This window comes from Hylobates moloch, unplaced genomic scaffold, assembly GCF_009828535.3.
Source record: "Hylobates moloch isolate HMO894 unplaced genomic scaffold, HMol_V3 SCAFFOLD_12, whole genome shotgun sequence".
In the NCBI taxonomy this organism is placed as follows: domain Eukaryota; kingdom Metazoa; phylum Chordata; class Mammalia; order Primates; family Hylobatidae; genus Hylobates; species Hylobates moloch.
In genome coordinates, this window is record NW_026652287.1 from 46,209,009 (window position 1) to 46,222,437 (window position 13,429).

General features: G+C 53.8%; 2 protein-coding genes across 7 annotated transcripts in view; one reads left to right on the forward strand and one right to left on the reverse strand.

Annotated features, from left to right (window-relative positions):
• Positions 1 to 13,225, reverse strand: TRMT1 (tRNA methyltransferase 1). 4 transcript variants are annotated; one of them, XM_032169888.3, is made up of 17 exons: positions 12,946 to 13,225; positions 12,439 to 12,633; positions 12,290 to 12,345; positions 11,919 to 12,061; positions 11,572 to 11,759; positions 9,187 to 9,302; positions 8,996 to 9,108; positions 5,797 to 5,945; positions 5,554 to 5,640; positions 5,408 to 5,477; positions 5,189 to 5,323; positions 5,020 to 5,105; positions 3,700 to 3,814; positions 3,529 to 3,605; positions 581 to 700; positions 361 to 490; positions 1 to 175 (listed from the first exon to the last, which is right to left on the reverse strand). In XM_032169888.3, the coding sequence occupies exons 2-17, from the start codon at positions 12,582 to 12,584 to the stop codon at positions 29 to 31; spliced, it is 1,878 nt and encodes a 625-aa protein (XP_032025779.1). In that variant the 5' UTR covers positions 12,585 to 12,633; positions 12,946 to 13,225; the 3' UTR covers positions 1 to 28. The 4 variants fall into 4 exon arrangements, with proteins under 4 accessions (XP_032025779.1, XP_032025777.1, XP_032025780.1 ...); XM_032169886.3 differs by having other exon boundaries at positions 12,439 to 12,724; XM_032169889.3 differs by having other exon boundaries at positions 3,706 to 3,814; positions 12,946 to 13,224.
• NACC1 (nucleus accumbens associated 1) overlaps positions 12,816 to 13,429 on the forward strand; it is a 26,051-nt gene continuing 25,437 nt past the window's right edge. The window contains exon 1 of one of the 3 annotated variants that reach the window (XM_058425246.1): positions 12,816 to 12,833. Coding sequence is in view for 1 of the 3 variants with exons in the window: in XM_032169890.2 (XP_032025781.1) it covers positions 13,199 to 13,228 (30 nt within the window). In the remaining 2 variants the exon portion in view is untranslated. Of the gene's footprint in view, positions 12,834 to 13,174; positions 13,229 to 13,429 lie in introns of those variants that run through there. The other 2 variants (XM_032169890.2, XM_032169892.2) reach the window with 2 other exon arrangements.

A 13,429-nucleotide genomic window follows, 5' to 3' on the forward strand; every position in this document is an offset into this window, starting at 1 on the left:
GAAGGTGACGTGACATCTCTTTATTGGTTCAGTCTATGCCTGGCCCAGCGGCAGCCCCAGGTCCAGGGGGGCTCTGGTTGGAGGTCTCTGGACAGTCAGGGGCAGCATCAGCAGAAACCCCGGGTGTCGGGGGGCTGTGGGAGTAGCAGCACTGGTCCCCACGTTGACAGGTGCCCTGGTGGGAAGATGGTGGGTGTGAACCCCGGCCCGGAGCTCAGCAGCCCCTGATGGGATCCTTTCCTGGGATGGGAAGCCCACTCCCAAACACTTGCCTGGCCCCAGCTCCCCTAGCTCTCTCCCTGTTGCCCAAAGGGGAGACTCACGTGTCCTGCAGTGGGGGAAAGGAAGGAGGGACCTTACCTCCTTAAACCTCTTGCAAGGAAACGTCTTGAGCCGGGCAGCCCGCTGGGCTGCATCGTCCGGCGGCTCCTTCCGCTTGTTCTGAAGCAGCCTGCGTCTCTCCTCCATAGCTGCGTCGGCCGCCTTGCCCCTGTGCGAGGGGAGGAGTAGGTGGGACCCCATCTGCCCCTTAGCCCTTCTTTCCCTGGCTGAGCCCCACCCCCACCCTACCACCACTCACCCCGGCCGGGCACGAGGCCGTGGACCCCAGTTGGCCTCTGGGTTAGCCTGGAAGCGCTTGAGTCCTCGCTGGCGGGAGCTGGGGTTGGCATCTTCCCGGATGGTGAAGTTGGCCTGCAGCCTAGGGAAGCAGGGGTGGGGCGTCAGGGCTGGGGGAAGATGCCACACGAGTGTGTCCCCACTCCCCACAGGGCCTGTCCGCCTCCACCACACAGCATGAGGTGTCTGTTCATGTCAGGATTCTCTCATTCATCTAATAAACATTTTTTTGTTTGTTTTTTTGTTTTTGCTTTTTCTTTTTTTGAGACGCAGTCTCGCTCTTTCGCCCAGGCCGGAGTGCAGTGGCGCTATCTCGGCTCACTGCAAGCTCCGCCTCCCAAAGTGCTGGGATTACAGGCATGAGCCACCACACCTGGCCTTTTTCTTTTTCTAATTATTGTTATTATATTTTAAATGGAGTCTCGCTCTGTTGCCCAGGTTGATGTGCAGTGTTGCAATCTTGGCTCACCACAGCCTCCTCCTCCTCCCAGGTTCAAGTGATTCTTGTGCCTCAGCCTCCCAAGTAGCTGGGACTATAGGCATGTGCCACCACACCCAGCTAATTTTTGTATTTTTACATTCTCCTGCCTCAGCCTCTTGAGTAGCTGGGACTACAGGCGCCCACCACCACGACCGACTAATTGTTTGTATTTTTAGTAGAGACGGGGTTTCACCGTGTTAGCCAGGATGGTCTCGATCTCCTGACCTCGTGATCCGCCTGCCTCGGCCTTCCAAAGTGCTGGGATTACAAGTGTGAGCAACGTGCCTGGCCACATTTTTGTTTTTTTTAAAGAGATGGGGTCTCGGCCAGGCACGGTGGCTCATGCCTGTAAATCTCAGCACTTTGGGAGGCCGAGGCGGGTGGATCACCTGAGGTAAGGAGTTTGAGACCAGCCTGGCCAACAAGGTGAAACCCCATCTCCACTAAAAATACAAAAATTAGCCAGGCGTGGTGCCGGGTGCCTGTGATACCAGCTACTCGGGACGCTGAGGCAGGAGAATCGCTTGAACCTGGGAGGCGGAGGTTGCAGTGAGCTGAAATCGCAGCACTGCACTCCAGTCTGGGCAAGAGAGTGAGCCTCTGTCTAAAAAAAACAAAATAAAGATATAGGGTCTCGGCCGGGCGCGGTGGCTCATGCTTGTAATCCCAGCACTTTGGGAGGCCGAGGCGGGCGGATCACGAGGTCAGGAGATCGAGACCACGGTGAAACCCCGCCTCTACTAAAAATACAAAAAAATTAGCCGGGCATGGTGGCGGGCGCCTGTAGTCCCAGCTACTCGGAGAGGCTGAGGCAGGAGAATGGTGTGAACCTGGGAGGCGGAGTTTGCAGTGAGCCGAGATTGCGCCACTGCACCCCAGCCTGGGCGACAGAGCGAGATTCCGTCTCAAAAAAAAAAAAAAAAAAAAGATATAGGGTCTCACTCTGCTGCCCAGGCTGGAGTGCAGTGGTGTGATCGCCATCAAAGCTGCAGTCTGGAACTCCTGGGCTCGAGCAATCCTCCTGCCTCCGCCTCAAGCTCCTGAGTAGCTGGGACGACAGGCAGGTACCAGCATGCCCAGCTAATTTTTTTAGTTTTCTGGTAGAGATGGAGTCTTACTGTGTTGCCCAGGCTGGTTTCAAACTCCTGGGCTCAAGTGATCTTCCCGCTTTGGCCCCCAAAGCACTGGGATTATAGGAATGAGCCACCATGCCTGGCCCTAATAAACATTTTTATTTAACGACTGTGTGCCTGCATTGTTCTCAGTGCTGGGAATAGACAGTGAACAAAATGGACAAAAAGTTACCCCTGGTATGCTAGTAATGCTAATTTTCTTTTTTTTTTTTTTTTTTTTTTGAGACGGAGTCTCACACTGTCGCCCGAGCTGGAGTGCAGTGGGTGCAATCTCGGCTCACTACAAACTCTGCCTCAGGTTCAAGCAATTCACCTGCCTCAGCCTCCCGAGTAGCTAGGACTACAGGCATGTGCCACCACACCTGGTTAATTTTTTTTTTTTTGTATTTTTAGTAGAGACAGGGTTTTGCCATGTTGGCCAGGCTGGTCTTGAACTCCTGACCTCAGGTGATCTGCGTGTCTTGGCCTCCCAAAGTGCTGGGATTATAGGTATGAGCCACTACGCCCAGCCCAGTCAGATTTAATAATTTTTATATTTATTTATTTATTAAAAAAAAATTTTTTTTTTTGAGATGGAGTCTTGCTCTGTCGCCCAGGCTGGAGTGCAGTGGCGCGATCTCAGCTCACTGCAAACTCTGCCCCCTGGGTTCACGCTATTCTCCTATCTCAGCCTCCCGAGTAGCTGGGACTACAGGCGCCCGCCACCATGCCCGGCTAATTTTTTTTTTTTTGTATTTTTAGTAGAGACGGAGTTTCACTGTGTTAGCCAGGATGGTCTCGATCTCCTGATCTCGTGATCCGCCTGCCTCGGCCTCCCAAAGTGCTGGGACTACGGGCATAAGCCACCGCGCCCAGCTATTTTTTTATTCTTTTTGAGATGGGGTTTCACTCTGTCGCCCAGGCTGGAGTGCAATGGCGTGATCTAGACTCGCTGCAACCTCTGCCTCCCAGGTTCAAGTGACTCTCCTGTCTCAGCCTCCCGAGTAGCTGGGATTACAGGCGCCCACCACCACACCATGCCCAGCTAATTTTTGTATTTTTAGTAGAGATGGGGTTTCACCATGTTGGCCAGGCTGGTCTTGAACTCTTGACCTCAGGTGATCCACCTGCCTCAGCCTCCCAAAGTGCTGGGATTACAGGCGTGAGCCACCTACCCAGCCCCAGTCAGCAGATTTTGAATCTCACTTGAAGAATGGGCACGAGTCTGTGTGGGGCAGCATCTGTGTTGTTTGCACACACATGTGCTTCCCATGCCTATGGGCAGCCCTGGCCCCTCCCGCATGTGCTTGCCCCTACCTGGGCTCCACACTGAGAATGCGGAACGCTGGACTAGTCTCTGATAGTCGCTCCCGTTTCACCGGACATTCCTTCTCCTGGGGGCAGAGGTCAGAGGTTAGGGAATACTAGGCCCAAGGGACCTCCAGGTGACTACCACCTGCCCTCCCACTTGCATGAGGTCAGCCCTGCCTTCACCCAGCAACGCATGATGTCCCAGAGGGCGGAGGCAGGGGCATCCGTCTTCACAGCGTTCCTACAGGCGTGGGAGAGCGAGACCCGGAAGTCAGCGTGAAGGAGGGCCGACCTGAGGAACAGCAGGGATTATGAGGGAGATGCTGGACCCCTTGACTCCAAAGCCCGAGCTGACCAGTGTAGGTCAGACTACCTTTGGCAAGGGCTTATGGCTACAGAGTTCATTTCTTTTCTTTCTTTATTTTATTTTTTTTTGAGATGGAGTCTCGCTCTGTCGCTCAGGCTGGAGTGCAATGGCGCAATCTTGGCTCACCACAGCCTCCGCCTCCTGGGTTTAAGTGATTCTCCTGCCTCAGCCTCCCGAGTAGCTGGAACTATAGGCATGTGCCACCACGCCCAGCTAATTTTTGTATTTTTAGTAGAGACAGGGTTTCACCATGTTGGCCAGGCATGTCTGGAACTCCTGGCCTCAAGTGATTCGCCCGCCCCAGCCTCCCAAAGTGCTGGGATTACAGGCATGAGCCACCACACCTGGCCTTTTTCTTTTTCTAATTATTATTATTATATTTTAAATGGAGTCTCGCTCTGTTGCCCAGGTTGATGTGCAGTGGTGCAATCTTGGCTCACCACAGCCTCCTCCTCCTCCCAGGTTCAAGTGATTCTTGTGCCTCAGCCTCCCAAGTAGCTGGGACTATAGGCATGTGCCACCACACCCAGCTAATTTTTGTATTTTTAGTAGAGACAGGGTTTAACCATTTTGACCACGCTGGTCTTGAACTCCTGACCTCAAGTGATCTGCCTGCCTCAGCCTCCCAAAGTGCTGGGAATATAGGCATGAGCCAATAAGCCTGGCCTAATTTTTTTTTTTTTTAAAGAGACAGGTTCTCATTTTGTCACCCAGGCTGGAGTGGCATGATCATAACTCACTTTAGCATCAAACTCCTGGCCCAAACGATCCTCCCACTTCAGCCTCCTGAGTAGTCAGGACTATAGGCATGTATCACCATACGAGGCTTGTGTGTGTGTGTGTGTGTGTGTGTGTGTATACATACGTTATGTGTGTGTGTGTATATGTGTGTGTGTGTATATATATATTTATTTATTTAATTTGTTAGAGATAGGGTCTTATTACGTTGCCCAGGTTGGCCTCAAGTGATCTTCTTGCCTCAGCCTCCCAGGGTACTGGGATTACAGGCATGAGACACTGCACGGGGTTCTCCCCACCCCCTCGCAAGTTCTATGCATGAGAATCCCTGGACTTGCCCCAGGCCACCCTGTGGTCAGGGACAGGCTCCTCCCGGCCCCAGGGGCTCTTACCGCAACTGCAGGAGGCTTGGCGTGTTGCAGTGGATGGTGCTGCTCAGCTGGTCCAGGGTGTAGTACAGAGGCACGTCTGGGAGCTCCTGCGATGGGGGACAGGATGGGCATGAGTGGAGATGGGCAGGCACAGGTGGAGCCCCCTTCCCCGTCACAGCCCGGCCCTCACCTCAGTGATGACGCTCAGGACCCCCCGGATCCGCTCTGAGGTGTGGAAGCGGCCGGGGTTAGTGCTCACAGCCTCCAGGACACGGCCCACAAAATCCAGGTCATGGATGGGCTCTGCCCACACGGGACCACCAAGCTGGGGGCGCACCAGGGACAGGTGAGCAGGGACCATGACCTTCGAGACCCTCTTGCTCCTTTGCCTCCCCTGGCCTAGCCCTACCTGGTGTCGCTGCCCACAGTGTTCACACTCGGGGGTCACGGGGGGACCACAGGCTGCAGAGAACTTGACCCTAAACAGAGAGGGGCGGTTGGTAGGGAGGGAGGAAAACCCTGGGACGCCCCTTCTCCTCCTTCCTCCCTGCTCACCGGCCGCTGGGGACTCCTGACGCTTTGCCGAGGCGCTGAAGGTGGAAGGTCCCGCAGCCCACACACTGGAACACCAGCGCCTGCTTGCTGTGGGGGGTACCAGTGGCCACGAGTTCCCAGCGTGACCACGACACCCCAACTCCTCCCTTAGACTGGCTCTGTCCCTTAAGAAGCCCCAGATCCCCCAGGGCAAGGTCCCGTCTCCTCTCTCAATCCACCACCACTCTCTGCCCCCGGGCTGACCTGGCTGAGGCCTTGACCTTGGCCTGGCCGGTGAAGACACGGACAAAAACACGCACGTAGAAGTCAGCGCTGATGCTGAGCAGCGGCACCACGAAGCGCTGATAGCAGTTGGCTCGGAGGTCCAGGCTGTGCAGGACGATTCTCAGGGCCTGGGGGCGGCGGGTGGGTGTCAGCCTCCCCTCCATTATCCACCCACCCCACCAGGAGCCCTATATGGTACTCACAAGTACAGGCTCCAAGCCCACCCCCGAGAGTCCTGGCTGTGGGACCCTTAACAAGTGAGTATCCCCTCTCTGTGCCTCAGTTTCTTCATCTGCAAAATCACAACAGTCCCTGTCTGTGGCACTGCTGGGGGCACTAAATGAGTGAGGAAAACATAGATCCAACCTATTCTGATCAGCATTATCAGTGTGCCATGTGGCATGTACTGAGGACCCACGTTCCAGCCCCCAAGGGCTCTGTGGGCAGGAAGTGGGGATACTAGGTGCTGTAGAACTGCCGGGGCCTGGGTGTGGCACGGTGGCTCACGCCTGTAATCCCAGCACTTTGGGAGGCTAAGGCGGGTGGATCACCTGAGATCAGGAGTTTGAGACCAGCCTGGCTAACATGACAAAACCCCCGTCTCTACTAAAAATACAAAAAATTAGCTGGGTATGGTGGTGGGCGCCTGTAATCCCAGCTACTCGGGAGGCCGAGGCAGAAGAATCACTTGAACCTGGGAGGCGAAGGTTGCAGTGAGCCGAGATCTCGCCACTGCACTCCAGCCTGGGCAACAAGAGTGAAACTCCGTCTCAAAAAAGAAAAAAAAGAAAAACAGCCAGGGCTAAGCCGGGCGCGGTGGCTCACGCTTGTAATCCCAGCACTTTGGGAGGCCGAGGCGGGCGGATCACGAGGTCAGGAGATCGAGACCACGGTGAAACCCCATCTCTACTAAAAATACAAAAAATTAGCCGGGCGTGGTGGCGGACGCCTGAAGTCCCAGCTACTCGGAGAGGCTGAGGCAGGAGAATGGCCTGAACCCAGGAGGCTGAGCTTGCAGTGAGCCGAGATTGTGCCACTGCACTCCAGCCTGGGCGACAGAGCGAGACTCCGTCTCAAAAAAAAAAAAAAAAAAAGAAAAATAGCCAGGGCTTTCTTGCTAGTGTGAGACTCTGATATGGGAAAGGAGTCAGCATTTCCCGGGCTGACTTCATGACAGAACCCTTTAGGAACAAGGACAAGAGCCCTCTGTGGACCAGGCTGGAGTGCAGTGGCACTATGAAAGCTCACAATAACTTTGAACTCCTAGGCTCAAGTGATCCTCCTGCCTCAGCCTCCAGAGTAGCTGGGACCACAGGCATCCACCACACCTAGGTAATTTTTAGGGTTTTTTTGTAGAGATGGGGTCCTCACTATGTTGCCCAGGTTCCTAACCTCAAGTGATCCCTCGACCTTGGCCTCCGAAAGTGCTAGGATTACAGTCATGAGCTGCTGCACTTCGCCACTCAGCCTTCTTGAATCCTGATCAGACACTCAATAGGGTCAAACCATTTTTTTTTTTTTTTGAGACAGAGTTTTGCTCTTGTTGCCCAGGCTGGAGTGCAATGGCGCCATCTCGGCTCACTGCAACCTCCACCTCCTGGGTTCAATCGATTCTCCTGCCTCAGCCTCCCAAGTAGCCGGGATTACAGGCACCCGCCACCACGCCCAGCTAATTTTTTTTTTTTCATATTTTTAGTAGAGACGGGGTTTCACTATGTTGGCCAGGCTGCTCTTGAACACCTGACCTCAGGTGATCCGCCCACCTCGGCCTCCCAGAGTGCTGGGATTACAGGCGTGAGCCACTGCGCCCGGCCTATTTTTTTTTTCTTTTTTTGAAACAGAGTCTCGCTCTGTCGCCCAGGCTGGAGTGCAGTGGCACGGTCTTGGCTCACTGCAAGCTCCGCCTCCTGGGTTCACGCCATTCTCCTGCTTCAGCCTCCTGAGTAGCTGGGACTACAGGCGCCCGCCACCACGTCTGGCTAATTTTTTTGTATTTTTAGTAGAGACGGGGTTTCACCGTGTTAGCCAGGATGGTCTCGATCTCCTGACCTCGTGATCCACCTGCCTCGGCCTCCCAGAGTGCTGGGATTACAGGCATGAGCCACCACACCCAGCCCTTTTTTTTTGAGACAGAGTCTCGCTCTGTTGCCCAGGCTGGAGTGCAGTGGCCAGATCTCAGCTCCCTGCAAGCTCTGCCTTCAGGGTTCACGCCATTCTCCTGCCTCAGCCTCCCAAACAGCTAGGACTACAGGTGCCCGCTACCACGCCTGGCTAAGTTTTTGTATGTTTAGTGAAGATCGGGTTTCACCGTGTTAGCCAGGATGGTCTCAATCTCCTCACCTCGTGGTCCACCCACCTCAACTTCCCAAAGTGCTGGGATTACAGGCGTGAGCCACCGCGCCCCGCCTATTTTTTTTCTTTTTTGAGACGGGGTCTCCCTCTGTTGCCCAGGCTGGCGTGCAGTGGAGTGATCTTGGCTCACTGCAACCTCCGCCTCCTGGGTTCAAGTGATTCTCCTGCCTCAGCCTCCTGAGTAGCCGGGATTACAGGTACCTGCCACCATGCCTAGCTAATTTTTGTATTTTTAGTAGAGATAGGGTTTTACCATGTTGGCCAGCTGGTCTCAAAGTCCTGACCTCAGGTCATCCACCTGCCTAGGCCTCCCAAAGTGCTGGGATTACAGGTGTGAGCCACTGCGCCCGGCCTTCAGACCATCATTGTGCCCATTTTACAGATGCAAAAAAACCCGAGGACCAGAAAGGTGAAGTCACTTGCCCAGAGCCACCAGCACAGCTAGGATTTAAACCCAGTCCTAACGGTGGTCGGTTAGCTCAGTTGCTGAGAGAGTGTGATGCTGATAAACCCAGTCCTGGAAAAACCACCTTTAAAAAAAAATTTTTTTTTGAAAAGTTGTTTTAATACAGAAAAGTAAAATAATGTGGCCATGCACTCCTATCCTGGCCAAAGCCACTGTCCCCAAATGACCATGACTATCAGCCATGCTCTTAGGAACTATGTGGGTTGAAGACACGCCTGTCGTTAACAGCCTGGGATGCATCTGGCCATCAGCCTGGAGGAAGCTGAGCAGGTCTGAGGAGGGGGAAAGTGTATTGGGTAAGGGACTCAGACAACCACCTGTCCCCCGGTCTCCCTGGCTGGCTGGCAGAGGGCCCCTCACCATCTCGTGGCAGGCCCGGCTCTTGAGGGCCATGGCCCCGTACTTGCTGTAGCATGTCTCCCCGCTGTTTCCCGCCAACACTGCCACGTCCGTGCAGGTCACACACAGCAACCCTGCAGAGAGGGGCTGGGCAGTGAGAACCCTCCAACACCCCAGGCCCTGCTCCTACCCCAGTGCCATCCCCGCCTCACCTCCTTCACTCACAGCCTGCACAGCTGCATCCAGGAAGGGGGCTGGGCTGCCATAGGGGTCCAGATCAATGACGTCAAACCTCTCCGACACCCTCTGGTGCTGGTACATCAGCATCCTGGGTGCAAAGAGGGCCAGGTCCTCAGCCTCCCGCGCCAGGTACCTTCTCTGTCCCCTACACATATTAACTCCTACAGCACGGTGGTTTGAGTCTGAACTCCGGGGCCAGATTCCCAAGTTCAAGTCCTGGCTCAGTCATTTATTTATTTATTTATTTTAGAGTCAGAGTCTTGCTCTGTCAGCCAGCTGGAGTGCAGTGTCGTGATCTCGGCTCCCTGCAACCTCCGCCTCCCCAGTTCAAGCAATTCTTGTGCCTCAGCCTCCCGAGTAGCTGGGACTACAGACATGTGCCACTAGACCCGGCTAATTTTTGTATTTTTAGTAGAGACGGGGTTTCAACATGTTGGCCAGGCTGGTCTCAAACTCCTGACCTCAGGTGATCCATCCACCTCGGCCTCCCAAAGTGCTGAGATTACAAGTGTGAGTCACTGCACCTGGCCTTAGTCATTTATTAAACTGCACAATTTTCCGACTTAGGAAAAGCACCATGTGGAACTCAGTCCACACATCTAAAACAACAACAATACTGATATAAGACGTATCTGCCTGACACCATTTCAAGCAGTTTATAGACGTATTAACACATTTTTTTTTTCCTTTCTTTGGAGACAGAGTCTTGCTCTGTCACCCAGGCTGGAGTGCAGTGGCGGGATCTCAGCACACTGCAACTTCCACTTCCTGGGTTCAAGCAATTCTCCTGCCTCAGCCTCCCAAGTAGCTGGGATTACAGGCACGTGCCACCGTGCCTGGCTAATTTTTATATTTTTAGTAGAGATAGGGTTTTACCATGTTGGCCAGGCTGGTCTCGAACTCCTGACCTCAAGTGATCCGCCCACCTCGGCCTTCCAAAGTGCTGGGATTACAGGGGTGAGCCACTGTGTCTGACCGCATTTTAAAATTTTTGTAGAGACAGGGATTTTCACTGTGTTGCCTAGGCTGGTCTTGAAATCCTGGCCTCAAGCGATCCTCCTGCCTTGGCCTCTCAAAATGCTCAATTACAGGCATGAGTCACCATGCCCAGCTAATTACTTTTCATTGTCTGTGATTACTATTTGGATTCTAGTAAGTTCAGAAAAGTAAAAACTTTTTTCTCTGTAAAAGGTCAGAAGGTATTTTAGGCTGTGTGAGTCATATGTGGTCCCTACTGCATATTCTTCTTTTTTAACCTTTAAAATGTAAAAAACATTCTTGGGTTGTGGGCCATTGACAAACTGGCTAGGCCGGGCGCAGTGGCTCACGTCTGTAATTCCAGCACTTTGGAAGGCCGAGGCGGGCAGATCACTTGAGGTAAGGAGTTTGAGACTAGCCTGGCCAACATGGCAAAACCCTGTCTCTACTAAAAATATAACAATTAGCCTGGCATAGCCGGGTGTGGTGGCTCATGCCTGTAATCCCAGCACTTTGGGAGGCCGAGGCGGGCAGATCACGAGGTCAGGAGATCGAGACCATCCTGGCCACCATGGTGAAACCCCATCTCTACTATAAATACAAAAATCAGGCGGGTGTGGTAGTAGATGTCTGTAGTCCCAGCTACTCAGTTGGGAGGCTGAGGCAGGAGAATCACTTGAACCTGGGAGGCGGAGGTTGCAGTGAGCCAAGATCACGCTAGTGCACTCTAGCGTGGGCAACAGAGCGAGACTCCATCTCAAAAAAATAAATTAATTAAAAAAAAGTAAAAATTAGCCAGACGTGGTGGCACGTGCCTGTAATCCCAGCTACTTGGGAGGCTGAGGCAGGGGAATCGCTTGAACCTGGGAGGCGGAGGTTGCAAGGAGGTGAGATCGCACCACTGCACTCCAGCCTGGGCAACAAGGGTGAGACTACATCTCAAAAAACAAACAAACAAACAAACAAAAAAACAGGCTGTGAGCCCCACAGGCTATAGTTTGCCAACTCTTGCGAAGGTCACCAATTTTGCCTGTTTTGTTTCCTGATGCATTTCCAGCACTGAAAATGGTGCCTGACACATAGCAGGCACGGGATATACTATGGCTCATTTGAATGAATAAAAGGAGTATAAGAAGTTAAAACAGAGACCAGGATGCTACTTATTTCTGGCACAGAGTATGGATCATACAATAATTATCTATTACTTACTCATCACAGCAACCCCTGTAAAACTAATTTTCTCACTTGACAGATAAGGAAACTGGGGCTCAAAGAGGCTAAGTCACTCACTCAAGGTCATAGAGTGAGAATATGACAGAGCCAGAATTTGACCCCAGGCAGGCTTGTCCCAGAGCTAGGCTGTGATGCCCAGAACCTACCGGGCATCTGCTTGGCTCGGCTGTACCAGGTGGGCCACGTCATTGAGCTGGACATTCTGGCGTATGAGATCCACAGCCCGGGCGGAGGCATCGTTTGCAACCACAGATCTGAGCCCAGGCACCTCTAGGGCAAATCGAATGGAACGTAGGCCTGAAGCTGCCAGGCCTTCCAGCACATGCAGGCCTTCCTGTTGGAGTAAGCAGAAAACCTCCCTCACATCTCCATCTCTATCCTCTTCTGGGCCCCAAGGAGCCCCCACCACCCACCTCCTATAGCTCTCTCCCTCCAGGAGCCCCCTGTCTCCCGCTACATTCCAGGGCGGCCAGCTCGTATGCTCAGGCCCCACCTCACAGATCTCCCCGACGGCCGCTATGCGAGGTTGGTCTCCTGAAGCCCGGTTTTCACTCTCTTTCAGCTCAACCTTTTCCTCCTCTTGCTCCGACAAGTCCACAACCACTTTTTGCGTGTCCTTCTCTCCTGGCACCTTGACTGCAGCCACCCAGAGGCACAAGTCAGAGAATAACAAAGTCCCCTCTGAGAAACCTCCCTTTAATCTCCAAAATATCGTCCCTGAAATCCCTGGGAAAAGGCTGAAGGAGCAGAACCCAGGGCCTGCTATGTGGCTGAAGCCTCTCTGGATTTGGGCGGCAGAAGAGCCCAGGCAGGGAGATAGACTCGTGTGACCCCCGCCCACCAGAAGCCTGGACCTCCACTCACTCTGGATTCCTTTGGCCCCAAGCTGAATGCGAGCAAACTCGGTGATCACAGCACATCTGGTGGGAGACAGAGGACTAGCTCATACCCCGCCCCCGCCATCCACACTGACCCACTAGCGGATGCCAGGCTAACCTCTGACCCCTGCTCACGTCAGGTCCCGATTGAATTCCTGCACCGGGTTATAAAAGACCTCGTTGGCGCTGGGAAAGGCGATTTTGGCAGCCCCCTCGGTGACTGTCGTCTCCTGGACTTCACGTGGGCGTTCTTCTCCGTAGGGCCCGGTGCCGTTCTCCATCGCTGCTGGATTCGGCAGCCCTGGGGACTGCCACTCGAAAAACTGGACTCTACAGAGCACACGGGCGCGGCGGAAAGTGAGGCTTAGCCACATGGACGATCCTTGCATGAGACATCCGCTGGCGCCTCTGCCTGCCAAGCCTGGTTCGGGTGGCGGGGAAGGGCATAGAGAGGGTCAAAGAGCCGCATTCTGGGCCCGGGGCTGTCCTACGTATCTATGAGGTGGGGACTAGGAAGACCTGCGGCCTCGGTAAGCTGATATCCCCTCGTTTTGGGGATGACTGGTCCCTGTGGAGCCGATGCCCTCGTGCAGGCCCGCCCCGAGTCCGAATCTCTCCCCGCGCTGCCCAGCCCCTCCTCACCCGCTCTCGTAGCCACGGAAAACCGAATTAGTCAAGGTGCACGTTTCCGAATTAGGACTTGGGCGCCGCCATGTTGGCACAGTGGGTGGGCGAGTCACATGATAGTGGTTGGCCAGTCAATGAGGAAACGTACGGTTGGCGGCCGGGATCAAAATGAACGCCATAAAGGAAGCGCGCTGATCGTGCTGTTCCGGGGGGTTTTAATCACAGTGGATCCCCTGGGAGAGGACACGTCACTAGTCCCATTTCACAGATGAGGAAGTTGTGGCTCAGAAAAGGGGCGGTAAGCGGAGAAACCCAACACTTATTGGTCCTCTTCTGTGTTCTGGGTGCTATATACACATTATTTCAGAGCACCTTGCAGGAATAATTCAGGCTCTGGAGTTGGATTTACCGGGTTTGAATCTCAGTCCCATCACATGCTCTGGGCAGGTTACTCCCGGGGCTTCACTTTTCTTACCTATTAAATAAGAATCGTGGTTTC